This window comes from Neovison vison, chromosome 12 (genome assembly GCF_020171115.1).
Source record: "Neovison vison isolate M4711 chromosome 12, ASM_NN_V1, whole genome shotgun sequence".
NCBI classification, from domain to species: domain Eukaryota; kingdom Metazoa; phylum Chordata; class Mammalia; order Carnivora; family Mustelidae; genus Neogale; species Neogale vison.
Genome location: NC_058102.1, coordinates 26,798,908 through 26,826,393, shown reverse-complemented (window position 1 = coordinate 26,826,393; position 27,486 = coordinate 26,798,908). Strand labels below are relative to the sequence as shown.

The following is a 27,486-nucleotide window of genomic DNA, read 5'->3' as shown; positions in this document are numbered from 1 at the left end:
GGGAAGCAGATGGCAGATAATTCAGTAAAAGTTTTAATAAGTTTAAAATTCAGTAAAAGTTTTAATGAGATGGTGTTAACTTTGTTATAAACAAAGTTGGTAAAGGGAAGGGGAGCGCAGGAGATGAATGTTTCAGTTTTAAATAGGGTGCTCGTGGAAGGCTTCTCTGATAAAGTGACTTTTGAGAGCTGACTATTATGTCAGTTGTGCGCAAGGCTGTGGCGGAGTTGCTGTGTTAAGATACTTCTTTCCTTAGGGGCGCCTGGGTGGCTCAGTGGGTTAAGCCTCTGCATTTGGCTCAGGTCATGATCTTGGGGTCCTAGGATCGAGCCCCACATTGGGCTCTCTGCTCAGCCAAGAGCCTGCTTCCCCCTGTCTACTTGTGATCTCTGTCAAATAAATAAATAAAATCTTGAAAAAAAACAAAAACAAATAAAACCTTCTTTCCTTAGATAACCCCCTAAGTGATGCTACTATTTTCGCCAGTATGTTGTTTACCCACAGCAAACATGGCGGAAAAGGCTTCAGTTCGACACTGGGTTTCCTCTCCTCCCATAAAGATGGCTACAGCACTTCCTGTGTTTTGCCCTCAATAAAGATGGCGACAACACTTCCTGTTGAGGGCTTTCGCCTTCAACAAAGATGGTGGTTATGGTACAGGTTCCCTAACAGTCTGGATTCCGGTTGCGGTTTCTTTCTTTCTTTCTTCTTTTTTTTTTTTTAAATATACGTGTTTGCAGACGTAAGTAACAGGAAACCAGCAACCCCGTATCCACTTTTTCACGAAGGCCCGCACCGTGGCGTCTGCGGCCTGGGCCCTGCGTGGCTCCCCCCGCCCCTTCCCCCAACTTGTTCTCGGCATTTCCGAGCCGGCCGGGTTGGGGTGGCGGTAGGGATGGTGCGGGGGTGGGGACCGCTCCCCCTTCGGTCCATTCTGAAATCATCCCCGATACCCACTTTTTAGCTTGTCAGATTGCCCCGAAAACCCCTCATAGTTCTTCCTGTTCGTAACACAACAGGACTTCAGCTGGCGAGGCAGGGAATAAAAAGTTCCAAATGGGCGTTGGCGGCCCAACGTGCACACCCTACCCCTCACCTGCCACCTCCCGGACTTCACCGAGGGCTGCTCAAAGGAGTGGGGTCGGGTCGCTGCAGGGTACAACCCGATTGTATTTTCTGTGGGTTCTCGGAAGCCCCATCTGCCCCCCACACCCTTTCTTTGCCTTCATAGCTTCCACACTAGCGCCTTCAAACTCGCGCAGTGATCTTGAAAACAAGCCTTAAAATCGTGCTTGGTTACTGACCACGACTGGTGTGTGGACATTCTTTTCTAGTAAAGAAAAAAAAAATCCCCATTAAATGTCCCATACACATGTAGTCCGGGCGGTGTTGTGAAAGAGATTCGGAATTCTTGGAAGCGGTTGAGTCTGTGACCATATATAAAGTTTATTGCAGAGGCACACACAATAAATATTTTTTCTTGGAGGTGATGGTATACATGGCTTTTATCTTAGGGAGGAGAACCTCAAGCTTACTGGTACTTACCAGTTTCTGGCGCCCACTCCCATGGCTATGCAGGTTCGGCAAATGCCAACGAAGAAGGGCACCTGCATGCATGTTGGCCGTTTCTCTGGTATTGGGGTGTATCTGATGAAGGCTATGTTAAAGCCACTGTTTCTTTTTAAGTATGTTAAAATGAAATGCTGCTTTGTAATTCTCAGATCATAGCTTCTTTTCAAGCAGGGTCCGCGGCCCAGTTTTTTCCAAATCTCTTTATCAAGCAAGGAACGGTGCTAGGATTCTATTGTATGGAAAGCAAAAATAGAAAAAATGGTTCACATTCAGGTGGTTCATTATGTTTGGAAACATTCAAATATTAATTTGCTTTGGCTTAACAGCTGTGTACTAAACACCATGGCCTTGACTCTGCTGAGGTTCAAAGTGTACCTGACCTTAAGGATCTTGCATTGCCTGTGGGACGCTGTGTTTAGGGGTTGATCCGCTCCCCGTAATCTGAGCTCCTATTTTGTCTCTTCCCAGGGAGAAATGGAGGCTAGAGACAAGCAGGTGCTTCGCTCCCTTCGGCTGGAGCTGGGCGCCGAGGTCCTGGTGGAGGGACTGGTTCTTCAGTATCTTTACCAGGAAGGGGTCTTGACAGAAAACCACGTTCAAGAAATCAAAGCTCAAGCCACAGGCCTCCGGAAAACAATGCTGCTGCTGGATATCCTCCCTTCCAGAGGTCCTAAAGCATTTGATGCGTTCCTAGATTCCCTACAGGAATTTCCCTGGGTTAGGGAGAAGCTGGAGAAGGCCAGGGAAGAAGCTGTAACTGAGCTGCCTGCAGGTAGGCCTCAAAAAGATCACTGCAAACCAGCCGCAAAATTGTTGAAACGGTGTTTTTTGGATGTGAAGTTGGGGTTTTAGGCTGGGAGTCCGGAAGAGTTTGGACTGAAGGCCCACGACGTTGGAGGTACAGGATGAGGAGGTGGAATTAGGAAGTGCAGGGAAGGAAGAATGAGCCATGACCCCAAGGGTGAGGCGGGAGGTCATGGAATACACTTAGAAATGCTTCCAGGGAAACTTGGCAAGTCACTGGGGAGGCATGTTCTCATGTGAGAGCCAGGTCATATCTCAGCCCTTGGCATTGGGTGCCATTTGGAAAGTGCAGATGGGAAAGCAGGCATTAGGCTTACTGGTAACCGATTTGTGGGGTGCCAGAGAGGCCGGATGGAGAAGGTCAGCTTCATGAAGGAGGAGACAGCCTCTAGGAAGGCATGCCTTGCACCTGTTCCCTAGGCTACCCTGCACGGCCAAAGGGGATTATTTAGAGAGCTGGTTAAGTAAGTTTTTAAAGGTTATTGATTTCAAGTCAGTCTTTTTAGTTTGGCTTTGTTCAGACACCCAGAGCATTCAATGTTATAGGACTAGTAGTTTGGGGAGGGTCGCATTTTGACTTTAAAGAATGTTGCATGGGGCGCCTGGGTGGCTCAATGGGTTAGGCCTCTGCCTTCCGCTCATGTCATGATCCCAGGGTTCTGGGATCGAGCCCCACATCGGGCTCTCTGCTGGGCAGGGAGCCTGCTTCCTCACCTCTCTGCCTACTTGTGATCTCTCTCTGTCAAATAAATAAATAAAATCTTAAAAAAAAAAACAAAACAAAAACCAACAAACTCAACATTTAAATTAAAAAAAAAAAAGAATGTTGGAAGCTATGGAGAAGAGAAACAGTCCTGGTGCAATGAGCCTGGCTTGTCTCAGGATGGAGATGTGATGTGAAACATTTTCCCTCTTAAGAATTCCATGACTTTTACTGTCTTACAAAGTTGGAGGAGCAGAGAACTGAGTCGGTAAAATAATTAATTAGTTAATTAATTAAAAATAAATACATAAATAAAAGAAGAAAACATCTATAAATAAAATAAAATTAATTTAAAAAGACATAAAATAAAAAAAAAATTAAAAAATTGCAAGTTGACTTGCAAATTTGGAGCAGTTAGGAAATGAGCATGCTCCGGAGAGTTTGAAAGCAGTGATAGTTAGAACTCCTCTGGGATAGTGGTCCTCCGACTTCATTGTTGCAGTTGTAAAAATACCAGCATAACCGGTTAGAAAACAAATGCCAGTAATAAAAGACCAGTTTTGTTATTTTTGCCCCATGGAACCTCATATTTGTTTTCATTTTGGGGTTTTCTTTTTTTATGGACCTTATATTTTGAATGACTTTTCAGACCCCAAGTGCTAACTAATCATGATGAATCCTTCTATTTTTATTAACGACAGATGTCTGGGTATCTGCTCTGCACGAGGTAACCCCTTAACTTAGGAAAGCTTGGTTAAATCGCAGGGGAAAAAACAAACACATTTTCATTTCCTAGCATGGCCGAATTACAGGTAAATGTGTTTTAGGCTTTTTGAAATATTGAAAATATCTGTCCTTTCAGGGCCCCAGGAATTCTCAAGTTCGAGTGTCCTTCCAAAATTAAGTACTTCAGGTGTGTGAACACATCCAAACTAAAGGAGCTAAGACATTTCTACCATTTCCCTGAAAGCGGAATAAATAAGGTAGAACTGGGGACAGGTTAAGAGAAGTATTAGGGTACCCAGTGTCTTTTCCTGGTATTTGACTTCGAGATTCCTCTTGGCACCAGATAGTTGGAAAAAAAACTAAGGAAGCGAATCTAAACACTGTTACTACCAAAATATTTCATTTAATTTTACAGTCATTTTGGGTGATGTAACTAGTCCTGTTGTACGTTGTTCATAGAGGTATGACCCCCCATTTTCGCTTTTTCAGATTTATTCAGAGAATGAGAAAAAAATTATGATTTTTTTTAACCAAACAGTGAAAGTTACACAGAAGTTGAGGGAAAACTAGTTTTAAAGTAAACAAAATGAAACAGTGAAACATGAGAAAAAATAGTGTGTGTCTGTGTGAAAAATACTGATTTGTTAGTTCTGTGGAAGTGTTCAAAGGGAAGGATAGGTTGGTTACCGTACAGATTTTAAGTACTCTTGCTTTACTTTTTGTCGGAGTAACGTGGCTATTGAAAAATGTTTTGAAGAGAGAGTTTGATTTATGTATGTTTTCTATATGCCTTTTTCAGTGGTAATAACATAAACTTACTTTTAAAATAAGTTTTGTTGGGGCGCCTGGGTGGCTCAGTGGGTTAAAGTCTCTGCCTTCGGCTCAGGTCATGATCCCAGGATCAAGCCCCGCATCAGGCTCTCTGCTCAGCGGGAAGCCTGCTTCCACAACTCTCTCTCTCCACCTGCCTCTCTGCCTGTCAGATAAATAAATAAAAATCTTAAAAAAAAATTAAATATGCTGAGTAAAAATATACTTAAAATATTAAAAAAATAAAATAAGTTTTGTTAATTATTGAGTATTTTCAGTAAGATTATAAAATACAAGTAAGGTATGGGGAATAATAGTGCAGGGAACTCCTGTCTCCCCATCGCTAAGTTTTTAAAAAAAATTTTTATCTATTTATTTGTCAGAGAGAGAGCACAGGCAGGAGAGTGGCAGGCAGAGAGAGAAGCAGACTCCCCGCCAAGCAGGGAGCTTAATGTGGGACTCGATCCCAGGACCCTGGGATCATGACCTGAGCCAAAGGCAGACACTTAACTGGCTGAGCCACCCAGGCACCCCCCCATTGCTAAGTTTAAAAAAAAAAAAAAATTACCATTGCCTTTGAGGACCCTGGGTGTTCCTCCCCAGGCCTACCTTAGCCACAACCCCTACTTATTGGTAATTCCTGAATTTGAAGTTTATCATTCCCTTCTTCACTTTGTATTTTTCTCCCTCATAAAAATCACTTTTAAAATCCACTTACAGAAAATCTGCAATACCTTAAGTTTTAGGAAGATATATAAAGATACAAATAAAAAAAATTATAATGTGTGTGAGAGACTAAGCGATGGAGGAAATGATAGACTTAATTAAATTAATTAATTATTTGGGAAATGATACATTTTAAAGGAGTTTTTAGTTAACATCCTTCTCTTATTTGGGACCTTAAACAGTGTTTATTTAAGTTGACGGTGATATTTTAATTCTAAAATTCATTGAGACTTAATTAATTGAAAACCCAAGGGTTTTTTGTTTGTTTGTTTTGTTTTGTTTTGTTTTTAATGCTGGGAAGAGTAGAGATGGCTTTAGTTTAATATTCCAGTACAAAATGCAGATGGATGCAGAGATCTATTTCCCAGGACTCTGTGCTTCTCTAGTGTTTTAAGAGTAATTTAAATAAGCTTTTAAAAAATCCATTTACATTTTTGTAAAGGCATTTTTGAATTTTGAGGAACTAAACTGTAGGAAGATGTGCTTATATATTATGTGTATATATTAACCTTATTTGATCTTTTACTCGTTTTGATTGTCATTATTTATTAATTTGTGTAGGTTTTGTGGTCCTTTCTTGGGAGGTCTGAGAACCAATGGGCAGGAATGGCTTTCTCTTTGGCCAAAAGGCTGAAACTTCTCCAAGAATGAACTGATTTAATTTTATTAAGAAGTGTTCTTATTTTGGGCTCAGAGAATCATGGTTTCCTCTTTGCTTATTTAATTTCTGTGTTTCACTTGTAAATTTTGAGTTGTCTCAACAGGCCCTATTTGGTGACAGATTCTAGTTAGTTGCTTTTTATTAGAGAAGAATCCACTTGTATCTTAATCCTCTCTGGTCTCTTAAACCCTACACCCAGGAAATCCCAAAACATAAAAAACACCTTATACCTTTGTTTCTTTCAGAGTCTACCTAATTGATGGGCCTTCCTATTTATGTTTAAAAAAAAAAAAAAAGTCTAAGATGTTAATGGATAATTGATTTTGTGTTTTTCTCACCCTCTAAAATATAAAAGGACTCTTATATTTTAGAAGAGAAATTCTGGCAATAATATTACTTAAGCCAGCTTGGCACTGTGGAAGGGACACTTCATAATGTGTGGCTTTCTGGCCAAGGTCACATAGTAGACAATAGATCAGCTGGCAGTCCTCTCTGGGCTCCTGTTCTGTCTTTCAGGAGATGAGAACTGTGCTGGGTCTGAGTGTAGGCAGCATGTGCCCGCCTGCCTGGCTTTCTGCTGCTTATGGGCCCTGTCTGCTGGCAGGCTCAGTGCCTGAGCTAATCTGGATCTGGAAAAGAGGTTTATGGGAGCCCAAGTCTCACCAGCTGGTGGGACTTAGCCTAAATTCTGGTGGGAGTTATTCCTGGGCCCCAGGACTCCCTGTTCCACTGTGTTGGCCCTGTTTGTGGGACCGGGTCTCTGCTGTGATTCTCACTTACCAGTCAACCTGGCGACTTTGCCTTTTACTCCAGTCTTAGGTTAGGCTTGGGAGTTTTTTCTTCCTCCCTCCTCTGTAGGCTAGAATCTGGCTTTATGTCCTCTTTGCCACTGGCAAGGATGAAGGACAAATGTCTTGGAACGCAGCTTGATGCCTCAACACTCTAGCCTCCTGAGGCTCTTTGCTCCAGCTTTGCCTGAGCTTAAGCTGGTCCTCACCATGGACCCTGTGCCCTGACACTGGCTGCCCTCCATGGCGTGGGATGCAGGCCTGGTCTGCTTCCGCTCTATACGAGGCCTCCTGGGCTCAGCCTGTTCCTTTTGGAGCTGGCCTTGTGTAACCATGCAGAGGCGTATCAGTTACTATCTCAGGATCTCTTCTGGTTCTCAGATGTATACTTGGATGCATCTGAAGTTACTGAGCAATAATGGCAACAATCTTGGGGATTGTAATAGGTTTACTGGAGAGATTTCTAGCCTGGGATTCTCCAGTCATACCATGAATTGGCCCTACTCTGCATGTAATAAGTTTGGTGTTGATCTCCCCTTACCCAGCTTGTGGTCTCTCCAGGCGCTTCCACTGTGGCTGGGTAGAGTTCACTTTGTGGCATGCTGTGTGCTCAAGAGGGAGTGGTGGGTCAGCGTCCATGGTGAGACCCTTCCCTGTTGTAAGGGCAGGGGCTGCAGAGAGCCCCAGTGTGATTTCTCATACACTGCCTGGGGACCAGCTTGATACTGGGCACTAGGTGAGAAGGACCTGTGAAAGCCCTCCAGACCGATTGAGGGGATTCATTTATTCATTGAAGAAATATTGAGTATTGGCATCAGGTGCTAGGATGGTCAGGGGAGACAAAGCCCCTGTCTTCTGGAGTTTACCAAATGCTGTAGTCTGGTGGGGACAGACAACAAGCAAACGAGTGAAAGTTAGCGCTGATGGTGAGGAAGGCCTTCGCACATCGTGCAGGGTGGTCAGAGAAAGACTCTCTGCCTGAGGATGCGGAGCACAGACCCGGGCTCTGCAACAGAGAGGATGCTTGGAGGAGGAGTGTTTCAGAGAAAGGGGACCGCAGAGGCCCAGGGCCTCCAGCGGGAGCCTTCAGTGACAGTGTGGCTAGAGCCCAGTGTGGAGAACCTTCCTCACAGAGAGCAGATTCACACTGCACGTTAGCCAAGGCCCAGGCTCCACCACTTGTTGCTGCACTTCCCAAAATGTGAGATGTGTGCACAGCCATGATTCTGGGTGGTTCTTAAAATGATTTCAGATGAAATGCAGCTACGGGAGTGAATCACGTGGTGAGAGAGTCATTTCCTGTTTCTTTCTGTTTCAATCGTGATGACCTTCAGGTGAAAGCTTCCCTTTGCTGTAGCATCTTTCTTGACACTGGCAGTTCCTTGACACTGGAAAAGTTCCTTATGCATAAAGCCTTCTGTGGACAACAGTATTTAGCTGGAGTTGAGTTGTGTTGCCTTCTTTCCCTTGCATTAAAATGAGTCACATAAAAAAATACTATGAAAATAGTGGTATGAAGATGTGGCAAAAATTGTAAAGATGCTTTTCATGCATTTTCTCGTTTAAAAAGACAGGAGTTTGGGGCAGGAGCCCCTGGTTGCATAGTTGGGGGAGGAAGGCTTCAGCTCTAGTTCAGATAGAAAAGGGTGCCAAATTCAAGGTCCTTTATTGTTTTGCTTCTTCAGATTATGCACAGTGGTTGGGAATTGGTTAAATTTAATAGTAGAATTGCCAGAATGATTTAATTTTATGTTTTCTAAATTATAAACATGTTCAGAGTCAGCAAGACAGAGACATATTCTGGTATCCCAGAATTTTAGGCCACGAGGGACTCACAGATCATCTAATTTTTCTCCGAAAAAGCTGAAACCTATGGAGATTAAGTCAACTTGTCCATGATTACATAGCTAGTTAATGTAATTTAATGCCAAACTAGCTAGAATCCAGGCCTCCCAACTCTTGATTTAGGATTTCTTCTGCTGTGCAATCTTGACTTCCCACTGGGTTTGAAATGGAATTATATTACGCTATAGCGTTAATAATTGAAATAAGCTTTAAAAAAATTGTACTAATGCTTTTTTTGTTTGTTTGAAGAGGAAAATTTTCAAGGGCTTTTAGAGTATACTGGGATAAGATTTTGCTAAAATATTTTATTTTTATTAATGCTAATTTTAATAATTTAAAAGGAAATTTTGATAGTTTAGTACTGCATTTTATTAGAAGAGTCCCGCCTGACCTCCCTCTCCCCACCCGGCTTCTGCAAGGCTGACATAAAGGAAGAGCGGAAGACTTTTATCAAGTATTTATGGGACTGATGAAATAATGCATCTGTTGGCAGCTAATTGTAGCTCTTTCTAGGAATAGCAAACCATGTGACAGGCCTCTCCCCAGCAGGGTTGCCTCCATTTCACTTTAAAAAATGGATTTAATGTTCTTTTCTCTTAGAAATTCTCACTGTGACTTTTTTCTTCCTTGGGTGGACGTACACACCACTTGGCTACATTAATCACCCTGCTGACTCTTGTGGTTGATTTTGCTTAGTCTTTCTCAGTGCTGGCTTTAGAAAAACTACTGATCCCTTGACTTCGACACAGGCCAGTTCATGCCAAAATCTGTGGAGGTGTGATCCTGGCTGTGGTATTAAGATAAACACACACACGGACACACATGCAAGCAAAGAGACATGCACAAACACCTCATAAAGTTATTTTAAAGTGCAGCCAGGGTTGGGAAGCTTGAACTCTGACCAGCTGATCAGGGGCATGACTCCTTTGTCACTTGTTGCTCCCCAAGGATGAACTTTCCAGAGTTGTGTACTTGCTTGAAGAGTTGTTCTTGTTTTCTGATGAAGTGAAGAGCAAAAGGTGGTAGGAATGGAGATACAGATGGATATGTAGTTTTGTTTTGATTCTGTAATCGCAAGTGTTTTTAATTCTTTGAATGTTATTGCTCAAGAATGTTCCAGAATCCCAGACCCCACACAGGTATGACTCCACTACCAATACTAAAATCCATTAGAGCTCTTTGGGGATACACAGGCTCAATGTACACACAACAACATTGACTGGAGCGTTTTGAATTAGCAGATAAATTTGGATTTGAGGGAATTATTTTCATTGCCTCTTTACATTGTTAGGTAATTACAAACATCTGGAATATTTGGTGCTCTGTAGTTCAAGTTGTCCAAATGGAGATAAACCTGCCAGTGGAGAATGAGTTGGATGCTAGCCCTCAGATACAAAGTGAGTTGAAGATGGCTGGAGGATGGATGAGAGAGGAGAGAGACAATGTTGGGAAGACTGAAGATGGTTTAGCCAATAAAATAACTATCACAATATTTATTGGTGGCTTTACTTTGTGCCAGGTACTGGTCCAGGTGAGACAGGTGGTCTTATTACTGTTACTGCATAGAGGAGAAAATGGAGGCACAGAGATGTTCAGTCGCTTGTTCAGGGTCATTCAACCCAGGAAAGCCAAATTTGGAATTTAGGTTTTCAGAGCCTGCTAATTCATAGCCTATGAAAACACATTTTCAAGGTGTGCTTTTCTTCCCCTCCTACTTCTGACAACCCGTGGCTGCTCCAGAACCCATCAGTTACCAGCCCCCAATTGTCTTCCTTCCCCTAGTTCAGTCATTCCCAGATATGCAGCCCAAGAGGCTTCCCTGTCTTTCTCTTTCCTGCCTCTTGTCAATGACTAAGTCCTGGTTGGTATCTCTCTCTCCCCTATCTCTTTTTAAAAATTATTTTTTGGGGGGCGCCTGGGTGGCTCAGTGGGTTAAGCCTCTGCCTTCAGCTCAGGTCATGATCTCAGGGTCCTGGGATCTAGCCCCACATGGGGCTCTCTGCTCGGCAGGGAGCCTGCTTCCTCCTCTCTCTCTGCCTGCCTCTCTGCCTACTTGTGATCTCTCTCTCTGTCAAATAAATAAATAAAATCTTTAAAAAAAATTCTTTTTTGGGGGCCAAGGTCTAATGTGAGGCCATTTGGGGTCAAGGAACAGAACCCTTGGGTTGCTTCTATTCCAACTTGCTTCTTGAGAGTAGAAAAAAGACTAAATCTTCTTGGCTGTGATTAGGAGATAGTGCATTGGCTCTCCTGGTACTGGAATCAGGTTCTACTTTGGCAGCTGTTAAATCTTCCTATCGAAAGCTGAAAGCCATCAGTTCTAATAACTAGCTGTTCCGGTGGCACAACTTCAAGAGTTTAACCGTGCACTTAGCAAGGTAGCTTTCTCTTTTTATGGGTGTAGTTGAAACTTGTAGGCTGTTGTTGTAGCTAGCTGCAGGAATGTTTGCCTTTGCTTAATTTTAATAGGCAGCTGTGTTTATACTTGTTCCTCAGCTTGAACAGTAAGGAGTGTATGTATATGATTCTTTGGAGGACTTTTCCCCAGAGGAAAAAAAGGGTACATTGTACTTTTCCAAACAGTAAATTTTAATTGAGAAGGAAATGTGACCTCTAAAAGAAGTTTAGTCCTAGGCTTTATTTTTGTTAACGTTATAAAAGAAATCTTAACTCCTTGTAAGAAGTGCCAAGTTGACAATTCCTGGAAATGTTCACGTTCTATTTATGCTCAGCACCATAGCAGAGAGCGTGGTGACGCCGTTACCAAAATAATACTGCTGAGATATAGTAAGTGGCAAAGGAGAGCTTTGTGGTTTCATAACCTAAATATAAGACTTTTTTTTTTTTTTTTTTTTTTAAAGATTTTATTTATTTATTTGAGAGAGAGAGAGACAGTGAGAGAGAGCATGAGCGAGGAGGTCAGAGAGCGAAGCAGACTCCCCATGGAGCTGGGGAGCCCGATGTGGGACTCGATCCTGGGACTCCAGGATCACGCCCTGAGCCGAAGGCAGTCGTCCAACCAACTGAGCCACCCAGGCGTCCCTAAATATAAGACTTTTAATGCATCTCTCAGCTCCACCATTTGTGTATAAGGTGTATGGCTGCCGGGTGGTAATGACCACGTTGTTACGGAGATCTGCAGAGTCAGCTGAGCACATCTGCTGGGACCTTCCCTGGGGTTAGCACTGTAGAAGCTTAGAGGTGGAAGGGACCTCGGAGACCCCCCACTGCACAGGTGAGGAAACTCGAAGACGAAAGTCAGCCTAACAGCGAGTATGTGGGCTCCTTGGTTCAAGCAGTAGACTTCTTGCTAACATAAGCAAAAATAGGAATTCCTCTAACATATATAGGGCTGTTCACAACCTTGAAGGAATTGCTAAAATGCTTGGGCTTGGTAAAGCAGGAAAGAGGCAACTCTGAAGATCTCTGGCCACAGACGACCATCTCCAGCCGAGTTCCTCTGCTATGCCTCATCTCTAGATCAGCGTTTGACTGGCCTAGGTTGAGTCATGAGCCCTTTCTTTAGGACACCAGAGTCACCTGTAGTGGGGAGGGGACAGATCTAAAAGGAAGAGGTGAAAGCTGATTAAAGGACAGCCTCTATCATCTATCACACCCATTCTTTTTATATTGAACAGGTTCCACACTTGTGGGCCTGGAAAAAAATGATAGCCCTTTAAAGAAGGAGAATGTTCTACCTCTTAGTACAGCAAGGCCCTGGTCAAAGGTCAGACATGACAGGAAAATTAGAGGAGGGCAGTATTTAGAGCAAGATAGGTATTCTGAAACCTTTCCAAAATCAGAAGATATTGGGGGAAGAAAAGAAAATGAGGATGTTGAAGTCAAGAGGTGGTTAGAGAATTTAGATTGGGTTCTGGCCTTAGAGCTTTATATCCATAAACTCACTTTATCCTCATAGACCTTTGAGGTCAGTACTATTACCATTATTTGCATTTTACAAATGAAGGTATTAGACAAATTGCCCAAGGTCGCATAACTTGGTAGTAGCAGAGCTGAGATTTGAACACTGATAGTCTGGTCGTCTAAGTCTATGCTATATTAATTGCAAGGCTCTTCTGGGTCCCTAATACCAGTTCTTGGTTCTGGTCAGTGTCATATGTCTCAGAGCACCTGACCTGGGTTCCCTACAGCTTCTTTATTTGCTTGACCCTTTGTTTCCTTGGGTCTCACATGTAGCCAATGTTTTCATTGCGTTTTTAAAAACAGTTTGCCAAATGGGGGGTTTAAAAAACACTGAAGAAGATAAAAAATATTTTCTAAGAAATGTGATTAGACAAAGTCAAGATTCTGAATGAGATTGACTGGGCAGTTTTTCTTTGCCGAGTCTTTATCTCTTCCCTTTCAATTTCCTTTTATTATGAATCAGCCCTTTGATGGTGCTGTGGGCAATTGTCCTTTTTTGGGCCCCTCGTATTTGACCCCTTCTATTCTTTCGAGGGCCAGTCAGGATCCATTCAGGAGACAAAAACCACACAGTAACGTGAACAAGGAAATCTTAATATAAAGAATCATTAACGAGTAAAAGGTTCATTATGACTAACTACTGAAGAGGTGAAGAGGTCTGCTTTTTCTTGGGCTAGAGGAGAGTGCAGGGTGAAGGCACTAAGAGCTTGCAAGAGGTTCCCCCCAAGACAGAATTTCAGTCCACTTTGGAGATGAAGTGACTGCTGGTGGCCAGTGAAGTTGCCAGAGGGTCCAGGCTGGAGCTGGTCAGCCCACTAGGTGGAGAATCTTGGTAGATCATGTGGGTGGACCAGAGTTGTTCCTGAGCAGTCTGCTGAATGGCAGGGAAATTCCTTGGCGTAAGCACGTTTGGGTTTCCCAAATGCCACTGGCAGTACACTTTAGAGGGGATAAAGCAGCCCAAACCCAGCGAAAAGCCCCTTCCTCTGCTGTGGCCTTCCAGTGTCCTTCCAGTGCCCTCTTTTGATGAAAACGAACACTGCACGATCTGGCAAAGGAGAAATGTTCCCAGGGTCCAGCCCCAGTGTCACAAAGCAGGGCAAAGAGGGTGAATGTAGAGCTCAGAAGTAATACATCACTAATCGGTACACCTCATCTGTAAAAGGATAGTAGTATCTAATTCCCAAAGTAGTTCTGAGAACCTGTTCCGTTCATTCATTTATTTAGCCAACATTTATTGACTCTCTACCACTGCTGGCTCTTCTGCCAAAGCTGTGAGATTATGGTTGTCATTGTCTATTTTTGTTTGTTTGTCTGTTTATCTGTCTGTCTCTGAAAATAGACTGTGAGCATCTCTAAGGCAGAGACTTTTCCCCTCTGTACCCGAAGCACCTACTAGCATAGTGCTGGCAACCCATTAGTCCCCGCATGCTTACAGAGCAAATGAAGGCAGGACTACGAAGATGAACGTAAAGATGGAATCATACCCTCAAGGAATTTAAATTCCTTGAGGGAAAGGTAGATGCAAACAAAATAGGATATTCTAGTTATCTGTTGCTGTGTCACAAGCTACTACAAAACTTAGTGGTTTAAAATAACATTTATTTTTACACGAACGTGCAATATGGGCAGGGCTCAGAAGGGGGCAGCTCATTTCTGTTTCACCTGGTGTTGGTCACAGTGGCTTAACTGGGGCTGGAGGGGCCACCTCCCAGATGTGTCACTCATATTTCTGGTAAATTGATGCTGCTTGTTGGTTCCTCTCCATCTAGGCCTTTCTGCAGGTGGCTGGGGTTTCCTTACAGTGTGGTGGTTGAGTTTCAAGATGCAGGAAGTAGAAGCTGCCAGTTCTTAAGGCCTGGGCCCAGATGCTGGCATAGTGTTAACTCTCACTGTATTCTTTGGTTAAGGTATCCCAGAGCCCAGATTCCAAGAGATGAATTAGAGACCTCACATTTTCTTGGGAAGTATGTCAAATTATCTTGGGCCTTGTGGCACTTATCAGATGTAGTGACTTTAAGTACATATATTTGTTATCATAAATGGAAAGTTAGCTGCCATACATGAAAGTGACTTGTAAATTAATAACAAATGTTCTTATTGTTTAACAAAACATAGGTTTTAAAAAGTGAAAACAGCTCTTTTTATCACAAATATAAAAGCAGCACATATTTGTTGTTTAAAAAGGAAAGGCTCTAGAAAGATACCAAGAAAATGGAAGTCACCCATAATCTTATTGTTCAGAGCTAACACAGTTCATAACAAATGAGGAGTGAAATGCAGTATTTGGGTTTTTACCCTAGGACGTTGCTTTAGAAGCTCTCTCTTTTCTGAATTCCGATCGTTTCCAGAAAGTTGTTACTTACAACTCTTAAGAGTTGATACCAACTCTTAAATCTGGAATTTCTCATGTGATGCTAAATAAACAATAAAATTCAGAAGATTGTGTTTAAAAATATATATATATGTAATATATATATATGCACAGACATACACACATACACATTTTCCTTTGAGAGTAAAACTTCCTGAGTCAACTTGAAGTAGTCTTTTCATATTATTAAAGCTAGCCCCTAGTTGTTTCATTTCAGTTAGCAGGGGTGGGGGTGTGGTGGACTGGACTTAAATGACCTTCTCCAGTTACTCTTAAGGAACTAAGAGGAATATTTTTCACTCTGTTGTTTAAGGTAGTTTTCTGTTTATCTTTCTATTAGTATTCTATTTCAAAGTGTTTCACTAGGCTATTATATAACCTGATTTTTTTCTAAGTCTCCTGTTTGTATGCTTTTAAATATTATGTTTCTAAACCTTTTCTTTGTTTTTCCCGAGCTGTTCCACTATAGGTGATTAAGCCTTTGCCTGTGGCATTTTAAGATCTATTTATATTCCTCAAATTGACTAGATTTGTAAATATGTGAGTGTTCTGGATAGTAGATTAGATTTTTTTCCTCCTTGCACTCGGAAAGACATTCCTAATGACTTTTTTCACTAAATCATGGAGTGTATTTCAAAGAAATTGTTAAAACCTTTGGTGGATAATCATATCTCATCCCTCTCCTTATTACCAGAGTAAAGACCATAAACCATTGTAGGAGGGGCTGTGTAAGTCAGAGGAAAAGAGCAGACATGAGAAACTCTAAAACATTGCTTCCTGCATTATTTCAGGAAGCATTTATTGAATTTCCACTGTTTTCTGTGAGTTAGATACAGAAATTAATAAAGTTTAATACCAGCCCTCAAGTTGCTCCAGATAAATGAGATGATACATGTAAAGTGCTTAGAATGGAGCCTGGCATCCATTAAACATTCAGTGACTGTGAGTTGTCATTATTATCATTAGAGGTAACCGAAGGGTTGTGACAGAGAGGTATGTGCAAGGGACAGGGCAGCTCCACACAGCTTGCAGTAAGATGGAATTGGGGAAGGGTTTAGAGAACATGTGTACAATACCTTCTGTTTGAGTTTTAAAGGGGAAGTAGGAGTTCATAAAGAAGGCAGAGGGGAAGGGCATCCTAGGCAGAGGCAACAAAGTGCCAAGGTGTGGAGGTGATGGCTGTACATTGTGGGCACCTAGTGCCTAGGGGCGGGGTGGGGTGGTGGCAGCCAAGTCTGGGGGCACAGGCCCAGGACTGCTCAGCAGGGGCCCTGAGTGCAGTGTAAAAATCCAATCTATGATAGAGCACAACTGATGACATTTGAGAAAGGGATCAACATGAACAGACTTGCATTTAGAACGCCTACTCCAATGGAATATGGATGGGAAGGCGGGTTGAAATAGGGGCAGGGAGCCCAGTTAGGAAGCTGTTGGAACAATCTAGATGAAAAATTGTGAGGACTCGATGCTGGCATTGAGGGTAGAGAAGAGAGGAATGGGTTTAGAGAGATTTAGGAGGAAGGATTATTAAATGTGTTCTGCCTAGGGGGGATATGGTCCCCACAAGGCAAAAACTGGTTGGGGGGATGGTGTGAAAAAAAACTCAGATATTAAGATTCAAAAGGGCCACAGTACATAAACACATAAGCAGTTATCCATGCAATTAAAATTTCATGGGAGGGATGCAATTAGGGAAAACCTGTCTGAAAAGTTGTAAGGAGATAATGATGACACGAAGTTTGAAAAGCATGGGCTTAGAAAGACTCGTTGCCTGACTGAGCTGTGGCCAAGGGAGAAGAATTCTAACATGATACCTAGATTTCTGGTTTGGACAGCTATTCATAGGCACCAAGAATGGGTACCCAGTGTGTATGGCTGGCGTATGTGTTACGCTCCTTGAATGTAAGCCAATAGTGAGTCATATTCGTTGAGCGCTTATGGTGAGCTCGCCCTTTTAAGTGCTTTACTTTTACCAACAGTGAGAGGTAGGGGCTGGTTCTCATTCCCACTTGCCGTATGAGGAAACTGAGGCCCGGCCCAGAGCCGCAAGCAGTTCACTCTGTGAAAGTGCTGGGTAAGCGTGTGGAGGTACTGGGTCTCAGCTCAGGACGGAGTCCGACTTCTACCTTTTCCTGCTGTGTGATGTTCGGTTAGATTATTTTGGTTAGTTTTCCTCTAAATTTTAATTTCTTCACGTGTGAAACCAGCTGCCTCTGCTCTTCTCTAAGAGGAGTTGTTGAGGTTAAATGAGAGGCTTTCCGGCTGAATCTCTAAAACATACAGTGCCGTGTGAATGTAGGTGGTATTTTTCATGTAGTCAATAAATGCCAGTTTTCCAATTAAGTGTCCTGCTCTTGGTTTTGGCTCGGGCCATGATCTCAGGGTCGTGCGATGGAGCCCCTGGACAGGCTGTGCTTTCAGCAGGGAGTCTGCTTCTCTCCCTCTCCCTCCCCTCCCCCCACCCCACCCTTTCTCTCTCTAAAAAAATAATAAAAATAAATAAATGCCATTTATTTATACCCTCGCTTCTGTCCTTCTCAGTCTGTGTTCAAGCAGCTCCCCAAGACTGGGAGAGGAGAATGAGAGCCCCCCACCATCGTTGCTGCCACTGCCTCTGTGTCTTCTGCTCCCCCCACCCCCACCCCGCGCTTACCGATCCCAGAAGATGACTCAGGCAGCTTTTATTTCCTTGGGTTTTCATGCATGTCCTCCCATCAGAACACAGTGATTCACTTCTCAAGCTGTGGTCATTTGCTGCTCCTTGCAGCTGTTTTCCCAGAGGCCACCAGCGACCTTTGGTTAAGTCCAGTGGCATTTTTCCTGTTGCCACTTGCTGTCTTGGCGGCATGTCGGGGGCGGGGCAGGGGGCTCCTCCCATTCTTGATGTTGCCCCCTGCCGTGGTCTTGTTTTTTCCTCCTGCCCCTCCAGCTCCTGTTTGTCAGCTTCTTGCCCTGCTTGCCTCTTTAGTGCTTGCCTTCTCCGGAGTTCCGTTAAATTCTTCTTCTCTTCTCACTGGCTCTGTTCTCCTAGGGCAGAGCCCATCTGCGCCCTTGCTGGATGACCTCAGTGTGAGCGGCTTCTGGATGGCTCTCTCTGGCCCCGAGAGAGAGCTGTGTTTCTGTCCTCTGCCTTAACGCGGCCACAAGAAAACCTCATGTTGCTCACAGCAAACACCCTCTTCCTCGAGGATATTTATTTTGTCCAGTTTGAAAATACAGTCCCAGTCAAATAATCCAAAGAAAGTGGTGGGTTTTTTGTTTGTTTGATTTGGTTTTTGGAAGCATTTAGCCCAGATATCACCTCACGTCTTTCTTGAAGCTTTGTGTACCCCTTTCATGGCTGGCTGAGAAAACCCTCTTCTGTGTTTCCAAAGCCCCAGGGGAATATTTCTCTTCTGGCACATCCAAACTATGGTAGACTTTTGTCCTCAAGTAGACTGTGAGTTCCCTGAAGGCAAGAACTTAGCGTTTCATCCTTGTGGACTCAGAACCTAGCCCATTGCCAAACGCCTCCTGGTGCCAATACGTGTCGGTTGAGTGGGTGAATCTGTGGTGGCCTTATTTGCTCCCCTCCTCTTCATGTCCAAGCATCATAACTGTTTCTGTTTGTCAGCTCGTGTTGTCGTAATAGAGTATGCAGGCTGGGTGGCTTGAACAACCAAAATTGATTTTCTCATCGTCCCAGAGTCTGGAAATCTGACATTAGTTTTCAGCAAGTTTGGTTTCTCCTGAGACGCCACTGGCCCTCACGCTGCCTCTTTACGTGCTCTTCCCCTGTGTGTGCGCGCGTCCCCGTGTTTCTCCGTGTCCCCCGTGTGTGCGCGCGTCCCCGTGTTTCTCCGTGTCCCCCGTGTGTGCGCGCGTCCCCGTGTTTCTCCGTGTCCCCCGTGTGTGCGCGCGTCCCCGTGTTTCTCCGTGTCCCCCGTGTGTGCGCGCGTCCCCGTGTTTCTCCGTGTCCCCGAGAGTCTCCTCTTACAAGGGTACCAGTCATACTGGGTTAGGGCCAGCCTAATAATGGCCTCATTTTAACTTAATTACTTCTTTAAAGACTCCAAGTAGAATCACATACCAAGGTACTGGGGGGTCAAGGGCTTCACCATAGGACTTCTGGGGAGGCACAGTTCAGCCTATAACACTCTTACACTATTACCGCCTTTTTTTTTGGACTTTATGTGTCAGCTTTCCTGGCTAGTCAGTGGAGAATAACTCTTTGGTTCTTGATCTTCCCTGAAAGTGATTCTTTGGCATTTCTTAGAGGTTGCTACTTACTGTGTGCTGGGTGCCAGGCTCTACCCATTCACTTCACCAAACTTAACACAGAGTGCAATTTTTAACCTGCTTGGTTAGCAAACCACTTTTTCAGCATTATGATTAATTGTTGTAATAATGACGTCTCATGGGGTGCCTGGGTGGCTCAGTGGGTTAAAGCCTCTGCCTTCGTTCAGCTTGAGTCACGATCTCGGGGTCCTGAAATCGAGCCCCGCATTGGGCTCTCTGCTCAGCAGGGAGCCTGCTTCCCTTCCTCTCTCTCTGCCTGCCTCTCTGCCTACTTGTGATCTATCTCTGTCAAATAAATAAATAAAATCTTTAAAAAAAAATGAGGTCTCATGTGGGAGGGTGGTCTTCTCCTCGTTGGTGAAAACTCTGCTCAAGGACATACGGGTTCGCTATAGGAGTGGGTACAGCGGTCAGAACCTGTGAGCTCAGCTCTGCTCAGGGCCGCATCATTTTAAAGATGAGAGAAATTCTAAGACTGAAGATTTAAGGTTTTCACCATGGGCCCCTCTGAACTCATATTCCTAGGAACACTGCATAAAATAAAAGCAAAATGAAAATCACCCTCTTTAACTGGCACATAACCCAACAGCCTAGGAACAGCAGAATTGCTCAGGCCCGCTGAGACAAGAATTTCGTACACACAGTAGCCTTGGTTCTTAAGTTCTAGGCTCCTGCATTAATCAGCCTTTTTCTGATGTTCAACTTTCTTACAGTTTAATGCACAGCCCCTCCCCTGGGCTATTGGCTAGCTGACTTCACTTTTGCCTCTTCATTTTCCACAGATGCCCTAGAAACTTGGCCTCCTGCTTCTTTTTTTCACCCCTCCCCACACCGCTCAGGCTTTCATCACTTTTGCTTGGGTTTCTCTTGTCTTAGGCTGCAGTTTTCTTGATTTCTCCTGGGTGTCCTTTCTTCCTCCTGGATTCGTATTATCCTTTCCTCTTTGCTTCCCCAACAGTCTTCTTCTTTTAGAGGCAAGCTGAAGTTTCCAAGCTGATTTTGGCCTTTCTCTGTCACCTTGCCTTTGGTAAAAAGCCGGGGGTTGGCCTACTATGGCCAAGTCCCTGTGGTCATATCAGTTTTTGTGTGGCCCCTAAGTCGAGGATTTACCTGTTTATAGGGTTGGAACAAAAACAAGGGCACAGAAAGAGTATTTCTTAACATGTGAAAATTATGAGATTCAAGTTTTTGTGTCGATAAATAAAGTTTTATTGGAACACAGCCAGGCTTAGTTGTTTATGTGTTGTCTGTGTCTGCTTTCACGCTAAACTGGCAGAGTTCGGTAGTTGCAATAGAGACTTTATGGCTCACAAAGTCCAAAAATTATTTACTGTTGGGGCCTTTACAAAGAAGGTCAGCCCCACACTTCGTATAAAGAGTTAGAAAGGCCGGAAAATAGCTTTGCATGACAGGAATCAATTTTGTTTACCTTTCTTTTCTTAGTGCTTACCAGAGTGCTGGATTAAAGCTAATGCTTAGTTCTAAAATTGTTTTGAGAGTCAAAAGCAGAGAGGCCTTTCTTCAGGGCAAACTTTCCCTGTGAAAGTATGTTATTATCTCTGCCATTTCTTTTGAATTAAATTTTGCCAGAAGAGATTTGTCATACCAGGGCCATTGAACCTTTTCTTTCATTTCTGAAATTGTACTAAAGGGAAAAAAAGAATTAGGTAAACCAAACAGATAAAACTCCTTTGTACTCTGCACACTCACACGAGGATTTAATTTCAGCTTATCCCATATACTTACTCATGGTTTAGTCTCAAAACGTTTAAGTACTGGGGTGATGAGATAATGTTAGCATTTGAGTACTAATCACAAAAAAGAGTTAGGCAAGTTTTGCCATCATGCGCATTTGGATTTTGTTCTCATCCATTAGGTATTTTGTGTACTTTGTACAACCCTCTATCTTGTCTTTGTTTTCACCTTCTTTGAAGGAAATCATTTACCACTGAAACTCAAACCTCCAGACGTGTAATGCCAAGTAAGGGTAAGAAATCTCTTCCCATTCCCCGAGATAGCCATTGTGTTATTTCTGTCTGTTATTCAGAAATGTGGCTGGATGAGGTTTCTCAATCCTCTGAGGCATTTGTTAACAATACATTTTGAGTGTTCACAGAGTGCTGTGGGCTGGAAAAGGCATCAAAGGGATCACATTAGAAATGGAAGGTAGAGCCCTTGTCTTTCAAGGAGTTTGTAATCTTTATGGCAAGAGAAGGGTGACATGCATGTGAATTTCTGTGGCCTGCAGAGAAATACCAGTGCAGTGAATGGAGTTTCATCCAAGCCCGCGGCATGAAGAAGGGATCTCAGTGGGGAGGAGGGGTAAAGTAGGAAATGCTTGTTGGGGGACTCTGGGTGGTAAGGAAGGTAGTCATGATCACTAGGGAAGAAGCCAGTCCACACAGAGTAGATACTGAGTACTTCCTCCCAGATGGCTTCCCAAGATGCTTTGCTGGAACATTAAACCCTTAATGTTGCAAATGGAATAATTTTTCCCCCAATAAATCCAGCTTCTCCCCTTGTCTTTAGGAGTGTTGTCAGTGTCATTTTGTTTTCTGAATTATGTACCTGCCCTTTTCACAAAGCAGGTCCTTGAATGAGTGGGTTCTGTGAGGGGAAGGACAGCAAACAGATTGTTTGGTTCAAATGAAGAACTGATGTGTTTGGAAAAGGAGGTAGAGAGAGACAGATAAGAGGGAGGTGAGCTGATGGATGATCTTGATGTCTAGGCATTGGTTTGGGCTTGAGAAGGTCGGGGAGCAAGCCTTGAATGTGAGGAAAGTGGCCCAGGGAGACAGAACATCTCTCCATCTACCATCTTCTGGGGCTGACTTCACCTGCCCCATAAGATTTCCCCAGATTTTAACTGAGATACAGACATCCATTCTGCTTCTCATTTTAACTTAGCATTGGCTTCAGGTGGGTGCTGTTAGGCCTAATAATGTTTGGCTTTGGGGAGAAACCGAGAATCCCGTGTTCCAGGTGGTATCTGACTATGACTTGGTCTGAAGCACAAGCCCACAGTTTCCCTTGCAAGAGGGAAATAGCTCAGCTTGGTCTTTGATGCTTCTCAGGGTCTTCTTACCTGCAGGCTCCCTAGAGCCTTGTTCACACCGTGCCTCCACCCGTAATCTGTATCTTCATCTCTCCCATCCTTCCTCTTACTCCTTACAAAACAAGCAAACAGAAACCCCATAACACTTTGCAGGCAAATGCAGTGGACCTTAGAGGCCCTGTGGTGAGGTCCTGTGGATGGGGACATAGCCGTGGGTGTTTGGGCACTGTTGATAGTTCCTGAGAGAGCAGTGGCCCTGAATGCAGGGGATCAGACCACCCTCCCTGAAGTCCCTGCTTTTCTAGCCCTGGTTTGTTCAGATTCGGTAAGCTCCATTCCAATTCAGTTCACAAGTGGTTTAAATCATTTATGTTATTTTTTTCAATTCACTTGGGAAATGAAAACAGACAGAAAATAGACATTTTCATTATTTTTAGAACAGTGTTTCACACCTACTATAGACTCCCCGAACTGGCCAAATGCAGATTTTGGCTCTAAGGTTGCTGATTAGATGCTGACTCTGTTCTTGAGGGCAGAAGTGAACACAAGCACAGATGCTTCCTTACTACCTTCCAAAGGGGCAAAAGGCAGTTATCTCTTTAGAAAGTAAACAGAAACAAAAATAAAAACTAAAACAGGTGCCATAAAGAAAACAGGGGCCAATCAGGTATTGTGTGTGTGTGCGTGTGTGTGTGTGTGTGTGTGTGTCTCTGTGTGTTTTCTTTCTTAAGGTCCTTTTAATTTAAAGCTTGGAGTAAAAATTGTGGTATACTTGAGAAAATAAGAAGTCAGTTGATCTAAGCTCAGATACTGGCTATTTCTGGCTGGTTCCCTATCCTTGGACAAGATTTTTTTTTAAATAACTTTTTACTTTGAAATCATTTCAGACAAGAAGTTGCAGAAGTAGTACAGAGAGTTCTGAGGTACCTTTCCCTCAGTTCTCCTCCCCACCAAAGAAAATATATTCTCCTTTGTCAACCAGGACGCTCACATTGATACTATTAACTTAAACAGGACCTTACTGGGATAGTTTTAACACGTTTTTGAAGTATGTGTGTGTTCTATGAAATTCTGTCACACTTAGGTTCGTGTATGCTTTTGATTTTTAATGTACACTTGAAATTATTTGGAGTTGTGTGGGTACTTTGTAATAGCAGAATAGAAAAACTGGGGACTGTTTAATTTAGAAATCTCAATTTAATACTCTTACTTTAAAAACTTCTGTATTAGGAAGTAGCAGGTCAGGTTCTAATTCCAGCTGTCCCAGCTAAAGGAGAAATGAGGGAGCTAACACAGGCAGAAATACTGTTTTTCCCATGGTTTCAGGTGAAAACCTACAGATCATCGTTACTTTGATCTTTTGCTGTGCCTATCCCTGTCCACAGCATCTGTCCCATTAGCTAACCTGAAATAGCCTCAAATCTGTCTACTTACCTCCTTCCCTTGCCAGGGTTATTGCAGTAGCCTCCACACGTACTCCCTCTGCAACCCATTGTCCACACAGCTGCCAGACCCTCTTTTAAAAATGGAAAACAGATTATGTTATTCCTCCTTGTAAACCTTCCTCCAGTGGCTTCCATTGCACTGAAATGAAATCAGAACTCCTTATCAGAGCGCACGAGGCCCTTGTGATTGGAAGCTTCTGCTGCTCCAGTCACATGACTCTGACGAGTCTCCCTCCTCACTGTGTGTGCTCTGGCCCTACGGGTCTCCTGGTGACCAGGTTAATTCCCGTTGAGGCCCATGTTCCAGCTGTCCCTGTGTCTGGTATGCCCTCCTCCTAGTTGTGCTGTAATGATTAGCTCCTTCTGGTAACTTGGGTGCCAGGCCTCTTCAGTAAGGCCTACCCAGTCTGTGCAAATTAGACCCCTCCCAAGTCACTTTCTGGCGTATCGGTGTTGTATCTGCTTTCTCTCCTTGTCGCTTATAACACTCTCTGAGCCTGGCCCCTGCGCTTGACTGGGTTTGTTTTTACTTGACCAGTAAGTTATCCATCCTTAGACTGTAAGCTGGTTGAGAAATAGTAACTGGCTTCTTCCGCCTTTGTCCCTGGTGCCTAGGACAGTGCCTGCCCCACAGGAGGTCTCAGTCGTGATTTTTGGAAGAGGTTCTCCAGTGGACACATTGATGCAGGTGATCAAGAGTTTCTTGAAACCGAAAAAATGACTTGATTGAATGAAATAATTTGAGGTTTAAGAATCATGAATTTTTTTCCATTTTGGGGGACTCTGAGGAAAACGCCATTAAATTACTATATACTGTAGATCCTCTTTTATGTACCCATGTTTTACTAGCAGGCCTTTTTCTGAGTCAGGGCCACTTGAGGTGGGAAAAGTCAGTCTTCCGTACCCTTGCAGACAGACTCCTTTCTGCCCGAACGTGTCAGGCCATGTTAGTGATTTGAAGAGGTAAAGTTGAAATATATTCATTTCCCCCATCAGTGGTGCCTTGACACTGCAGAAGACCACTGAACAGGTTTCAACTTTCTCGGTAATATAGAAGGTACATGATTCTAAGTACAGAAGGTACTCAGAATCATGTGGCTTGACATTTAGCCAAACTTGCTTTCATTATTAACTTAAACACGTTCTTTTTCTTTTGCATTTCACGTGTAAGTAATGGCTCCCGAGGCTGGAAGACTCATAGCTGCTAATATTCTCACTGAAATGAAAAGAGAATGATTTATGTCCTCTGCTGCATTTCTTAAATTCCTGTTTAACTTTCATTTTATTGATAGAGCCACATTACCAAAATGTCACTGTGTTTATTTATTTATTTTTAAAGATTTTATTTATTTATTTGATAGAGATCACAAGTGGGCAGAGAGGCAGACAGAGAGAGGTGAGGGGAAGCAGGCTCCCTGAGGAGCAGAGAGCCCGATGTGGGGCTCTACCTGAGCCAAAGGCCGGGGCTTAACCCATTGAGCCACCCAGGCGCCCCCACTGTGTTTACTTTTGATGGTATTTCCAGCTACTTGTGCCTTTGAAGCAGTTTCAGAAACATAATGCACTTCAGGAATAGAGATGCATGTGTTTTTAGACACGTGTTATGCTGACAATGCTTTGCTACTGCAGAAGGAATGGTTTCTGAGTGAAGGAAATCGTTAAGTATTTTTATCAGAGGTTAATTCATTTTACCTAATTAAATTCTGGAGTTCTCTTTTGAAAAATGCATGTACTCATCTAGCTTCTTGTAATGTAAATGATGACCTTTGGTTCCTTTCCTGGTGGTTTTATTGTTGTTATTGGTAATGCATTGTTTTTCAAGCAAATATGTGCTTATCAATCTGGAAGGTGGCATTTTCTGCTAAAAGCATTATTGCCATTTTCACATTGTTAGGCCTCTACCTTGTAGGGCGTTTTCTTGAGAACTTATTTTCTTTTATTGATTTTTTAAAATGGCACGCCAGTGGTCAGTGTGAATTCATATTATGAAAAATGTGAGTGGCGGAATATGATTAAACATACTACAAGGTAGTCGTTTGTGTGAAAAATTGATGCTCTGAAGCATCTGCTACCAAAATTTGTTCTCTTTGTGTTACCCCTCCTCCCCGTCCTTGGGGCCACTTAATGGTTCTGCATTTTTTTTGAAGAGCCAAGCATGACTTGAGGGAGATAGTGGGGAGGAGGAAGAGTAGGAGGGGATACAATGAGCAGGCTCTTTTCCTAGAAGCCTCTCACTTGCAGCGTCTGAAATGACTGTTGTTGGGGAAAAGTGGTATTCATACTGATGAGCTAAAAATGCTGGCCCATTTCGAGGAGCTATTGTTTTCATACTAGGACTTCTTTGTACAAACAAAAGGATGTTCTAAAGGAAAAGGACCGTTTTGCAGTTGAGTGTTTTCCATTCTGGTAGCGTCTGAGAATAATTTTCAGAAATTCCTAGTATTACATGCAATCATTGCTTAGCAGTTGGATCTTTTTATTTTTATGATGGCAGTTTGCATTTAATTTCTCTTTTAAGTCCCACCCACGTTTTTAAGTAATGTAATATAGTTTACCCTTGAACAACACGGGGTTTAGTGATGCCCAACCTGTGCCTGGTCAGAAATCCGAAAATAACTTTTGACTCCCCCAAAGCTTACCTATTGTTGGCCTCCTGTTGACTGGAAGCCTTACCAATCACATAAAGAGTCAGTTAACTCGTATTTTGTATGTTTTATGTACTATATGCTCTGTACCATATTGTTATAATATGATAAGTTAGAGAAAAGAAAGTATTATTGAGAAAAATCATAAGGAACTGTAAGTCAAGGAACACCAAAGATTGCCAGCAACACCCGAAGCTGAAAGTAAGAAATGGAACAGATTCTTCCCTGAGCCCTCAGAGAGAGCATGGCACTGTGAACACCCTGATTTTGGACTTCTGGCCTCCAGAACGATGCCAAATAAATTTCTGTTGTATTAAGCAGTCCAGTTTCTAATAACTTGTCACAGTAGCTATATGAAACTAAAACAGGGTGGGTAGAACAGGGATTGGCTAGAAAGAAGCATGAGGGAACTCTAGATTTTGATAGGGCTTTGGGTTAAAAGAATGAATACGTTTGCCACAACTCATCTGCTAGTACACTTGAGATTTGAGCATGTTATTCTATGTAAGGTTTACCTCAAGAACAAAAAGTGCCATAAATAAACATTGAATTCTGGTTATTCATATGCATGCTGAAGCATTTAAGGGTGGAGCGTACAGATGTCTGCAACTTATTTTAATTGGTGGGTGGAAGGATGGGCCGATATGTGAGAAAGCAAACATAGCACACTGTTAACCACTGTAGAATCTAGGTGGTGGGCGTTTGAAGTTGGCTGTACGCTTCTTTTAATCTTTTTTTTTTTTTTTTTTAAGATTTTATTTATTTATTTGACAGAGAGAGACACAGCAAGAGAGGGAACACAAGCAGGGGAAGTCGGAGAGGGAGAAGCAGGCTTCCCGCTGAGTAGGGAGCCTGATGTGGAACTCAATCCCAGCACCCTGTGACCATGACTTGAGCCAAAGGCAGACACTTGACGATTGAGCCACCTGGACACCCTCTTTTAACTTTCTTACGTGTTTGAAAGTTTTCATGATAAAATGATGGAGAAAAACCAAAAAAAAAAAAAAAAAAGAAAAAGAAAAAGAAAAAGAAAAAAGAAAGAGAAAATACATTTATAGTACTACAGTGTGTTTACTGAAAAAAAAAAAAACCCTAAAACCTTTGTTAAGCGGATCCACATAGTTCAAACC

General features: G+C 43.0%; 1 protein-coding gene across 2 annotated transcripts in view; it reads left to right on the top strand.

Moving 5' to 3' along the window:
• The first annotated feature begins 580 nt into the window (after positions 1-580).
• CRADD (CASP2 and RIPK1 domain containing adaptor with death domain) overlaps positions 581-27,486 on the top strand; it is a 178,667-nt gene continuing 151,761 nt past the window's right edge. For both annotated transcript variants that reach the window (XM_044227480.1, XM_044227481.1), the window contains exons 1-2: positions 581-742; positions 2,041-2,344. In XM_044227480.1, coding sequence (XP_044083415.1) covers positions 2,047-2,344 — 298 coding nt within the window. In that variant the 5' untranslated portion in view covers positions 581-742; positions 2,041-2,046. The remainder of the gene's footprint in view (positions 743-2,040; positions 2,345-27,486) is intronic.